A 4,268-nucleotide genomic window follows, 5' to 3' on the forward strand; every position below is an offset into this window, starting at 1 on the left:
CCAGTAAAGCATGTCATCGTCCTACCACCAACAGGGGAAGGAAAAGCCAAACAGGCACCGGTGACTTGCAAGTTCTCAGTCAAGTCACGCTGGGGAGATACGTGGCCCAGTTTCTCAAAGCAGCAAGGGCTGCCAGGTAAGAGATGAGGCCAGGGGACGGCACCTGCAGAGAACTGGCTTCTTTCCTTTATGTCCCTCTTCTAGCCCCAGGGAGAGTCCATGTCCCCACCACCTTCTGCTGCGGTGCTGGGCCACCCACACCACTGCTGTTTCTTGTAAAGGGGCAGGTCCCGTGAGGGTCCTCACGGCCCCCACACTTGCTCACCTGGGCCAGGCTGGAAAGATCCTCATCCTTGTGCTGCTGGAGCTGCGGAGAAAGGAGAGAGGGACAAGGTGGTCCCCCAAGGCCCAGAGAGGGGACAAGGCCCTCAGCCTCTACTCCCCAGAAGAGGATCACGTTCAGAGCATCTAGGCCTTCTCTCTCTGGGAGGAAGGTGGCGAGAAGGATCCTGCCCCTGCCATCCCCAGGCTGAAGCTGGGCTCAGAGATTCCTGACCAGCGTTTGCGGAATAAACAGCCCCAGCCCCAAGCTGGACAGACTGAGAACAAAGCTCACACAACCAAAGCAGGTCACCACTTGGGCTGGGATAGAACGATGGGCTGCAGGGGCCATGGTGGGGGGCGGTGGGCAATGGGTTGACAGCTCTGAGCCAGAGCGTCAGGGGTCAGTGTACTGAGTAAATATGGGCTGGAAGTCCTTTTCAAATGTATTTGGCTACACCGAGTCTCAGTTGTGGCATGTAGGATCTATATAGCTCCCTGACCAGGGATCGAACCCGGGTCCCCTGCCTGGGGAGCACTGCGTCTTAGCCACTGGACTACCAGGGAAGTCTCCAGATACCCTTTTCTTGAAGTAGGTTCTCCACTTGTGATACTCCCGGATCACGATCTCTATGCGGCTTTTCCAGTACTTTCCTTCTGTGGTGATGGCCTGTGGGAGAGATGCAGGGCAGAGGGAAGAGGCGGTGTTGGGTTTTATTCGCAGAGCTCACCTTGCCAGCGAACAAGCGTCTGACTCCAGACGTCAGGCCCGGGCAATCCAGCTCTGAGTCGCCGGCTGCTTGCCTGCGGCTTCATCCACAGAGTGTGTCGGCCTCTGCTGGGCCATGCCCAGCCTCTGAGTGAAGGTGAGCTTTCACTAGGTTATCTTACCCCCCAAGATAACCTAGGGGACTTTGGGGGCCCAGGGTCCAGAGCTTGGACTGGAGTAGGGCTCAGATAAAGTGCTCGGCAGGGGAGGAGCACAGAGATCCGGGAGCTGGAGGAATTGCCAGAGACTCGGGCTAGCTCTCAAATGCCCTGAGGCTCCACCACATTGCCAAAGGGTGAAAAGAAACAGCCAGTCACAGAAGGTTCCGGCAGAAAGGGACCTCCAAGGTCCAGCTCAACCTCCCCACCATGCAGGGCGGGAGCCCCTTCCACAGTTATCTCTGAATTCTGGTGACCAGGAATCACGACAGCCTCAGCGAGACCACCTCACTTTCACATTCGTTTCTTTTGATGGCTGCAGAATATTAAAGCAAGTCCAAGACATCCTATCATAAATGTCATATAATTTCACCTAAAATACTTCACTATGTGTCTTAGACAGTGAAGAATCTCCACAGTGAATAATACAATACTATTACCAGACCTAAAAAGTGATGAGATTCTTTACCACCGTCTGATACCAGATCGTGTCCCTTGGCTCCAAGCTGTCTTGTGTTAGGTTACTTTCCAAGTTTCCCCCTTTTCATCATAACAGTAAGACAAGCTTGGATGAAACTAAAACAATACAGAAGAGAAGAAAGTGAAAGTGGAGTCTTCTCTCCTCCTCACACTAATCCCACAAGTGAGAATTCTGAATATCCTTTGAGACATTTCCTATGCATGTATAATCACACAGATACATGCTTCCAAAAATTAACCTGAAGATACTAAAACCCTGTTGGGCAACTTGCTTCTTTTCATTTACTATGTCTTCACCATCTTTCCCTCTCAGTATATAAAGATCTGGAGGTCACTCTTCAGTGGTTAAAGATGTCTGCCTTGTCCCCCCACCGCCTCCCCAGCTGACTTCCAGAGACGCGCCGACATTAAAGGAAAGCAGAGGGTTAAGTCTTGTTTGGAGGAAGCCCCAAGTCCTTGGATCAGCCTGGCCTGAGAAGGGGGAGCCTCTGCGGGGTATCAGGGGCCACGTGCCCCCACATCGCCGTCGCATCTCACGGGATAACAGCTGCCAGGACGCAAGTGCTCTGCCCTGCAGCCTTCCTCTGTGGGGATCCAGCCCTCGGCCCTGCCCTCGTGAGTCACCTCCTTCTCCCGAGTGAGGGCCCATCACTGCCAAGTACCTCGGGCCGGCGGTGCTCGTCCACTTCCACAGAGCCGTCCAGTGGAGTAACAAAGTGGCACACGGGGTTCTTGCGCTTCTCCAAATCTGGGCGGGGCGGGGTGAGACGCTGTCACTGAGGAACCCTGCCCTGCTGTCTACACCCCACCCCTTGGGGGGATCCTGAAGTGCTCTCCTCTTGGAAAATGAGATTTGGGGAAATAAAGGGTCCAGGTCAAAGGGAAAGACTCTCTCAGTGATGTGGGGGCGAGAAAGGGAGTCTGCCCGATCAAGAGGAAACACCAGCCTGAGCCTAGGGGACCCCCGGCACGCCGGTCTCCTGCAGGAATCACCAGACCCCCCAGCACCCATGCCAGCCGGACACAGGCCATGGCCTGGGCCTGCACCTTCTCAGGCCCGCTGAAAACGGGGACTGTTCCTTGACTCTCCAAATGTCATCCCTCAGCTGTACACCCATCCCTTCCCCTCTGCCTTACAACACTGAGCCTCCTGCGGACACTTGGATTTGGCTTGGTTCTCCTGTCTCCGCAGATTGCCCGAGAGAGACTTTTGTTTGACACACAGGGTTCCAAGACCCGGCTCCAGGCCCCAAGGTGCACAGGCCTCTCGGTGGCAGAACCTACAGGGTCGTGGGTCCAGCCACTCAGCACTTACACTGCATGTACCAGGCCCGCCAGATGGCGTTGTTGAGCCGGATCTTGTCTCTCCATTGGAGCTTCAGGCCTTTGAAATTCTTCCACTTCGGAGACACCAACTTCCCACTGAAAGGTAAAATGAGGAGGGGGACACTCAGTGGTTTCTCTGACAATGAAATGTGCCACCCCATCACTCCAGGCCTCAAGATTCTGGATTAATCCATACAAGCCACAGGCTAGGCTCAACAGGATATAAAGTCACTTTCACTATCTCATTTTGTTGACTTTTGCATATCTTCAAATTTTTCCATAATTAAAAGCTAAAATTCTGTGGATTTTACCTTATACGTGTATCAAATCACCATGCTGTATACCTTAAACTTAATGTTACATGTCAATTTTATTTCAACAAAGCTGGGGGGAAGAAAAAAGAAATCTGCTGACCACTGAAGGAAAGCCAGGCTCCTTGAACCTGGTCTCGACCACCAGTCCCCAGGAGGCACTGACGATCCAGGCACACAAATGTCCCACTGGCCCTAGAACCCGCAGGGCCCTCTCCTGCCTCCAGGCCCCTGCACTGGCAGTCCCCATTCTTCACGGACCTCACTCTGCCCCTGGCCAGCTGATCATCCTTCCAAGTGATGCTCAAACACCATCTCCTCCAAGCCGGCACTGGCCTCTCCCAGGCTGCTGCCAGCCCCTTTAGGATCTCTGAGCGCTGTTCACACCTCAAGGACACAATCATCCACTCCCCGTACAGCAATGTGTCTCCACACCTCCGGCCGCCAAACTGCAGCTTCTCAGGGGAGGGCCCTTCTAGTATCCCCACCCTAACCACCCAGCACCGAACTCAGCACAACACAGGCGCTCGCGCAATAATCCTTCACTGACTGAGTTAAAGAGCCTTTGCCAACAAAGCTGGTGGCAGACAAGGGACACTCCCTGGTGGCACAGCCTGCTCAGATGGTTTGGTTTTCCACGGGCTGTGCCAGGAGCCACCTCTGAGCCGCTGGCATAGGGCTTCCCCTCTCCAGATGGCTGAGATGGGCAAGGCACTCTTTCTGGTCCATACCAAAAGGGGTTCTGTAAGTTCTACATCACTGCAGGCCACAGCCCTGCCCCCTTCTCCAAAGCCACTCAGAGGCCATGTGACAAGCAGAGATGTGCCAGCAGTCACAACAGCTGGGGTCTTCAAAGAGAGCGCCTAAGTAATAAACGCTCCCCAACCCTGAACACCTGGTTTC

General features: G+C 54.2%; 1 protein-coding gene across 1 annotated transcript in view; it reads right to left on the minus strand.

Moving 5' to 3' along the window:
- The window catches only part of MLXIP (MLX interacting protein), a gene marked incomplete at its 5' end in the record, with an annotated part of 57,263 nt that overhangs the window by 10,683 nt on the left and 42,312 nt on the right, over positions 1 to 4,268 (minus strand). The window contains 5 exons of the mRNA XM_010841422.1: positions 9 to 21; positions 326 to 367; positions 902 to 991; positions 2,391 to 2,476; positions 3,044 to 3,150. Of these exons, the coding sequence (XP_010839724.1) occupies positions 9 to 21; positions 326 to 367; positions 902 to 991; positions 2,391 to 2,476; positions 3,044 to 3,150 (338 nt within the window). The remainder of the gene's footprint in view (positions 1 to 8; positions 22 to 325; positions 368 to 901; positions 992 to 2,390; positions 2,477 to 3,043; positions 3,151 to 4,268) is intronic.

The sequence above is a fragment of the Bison bison genome, unplaced genomic scaffold (assembly GCF_000754665.1).
Source record: "Bison bison bison isolate TAMUID 2011002044 unplaced genomic scaffold, Bison_UMD1.0 scf7180017864160, whole genome shotgun sequence".
NCBI lineage: Eukaryota > Metazoa > Chordata > Mammalia > Artiodactyla > Bovidae > Bison > Bison bison.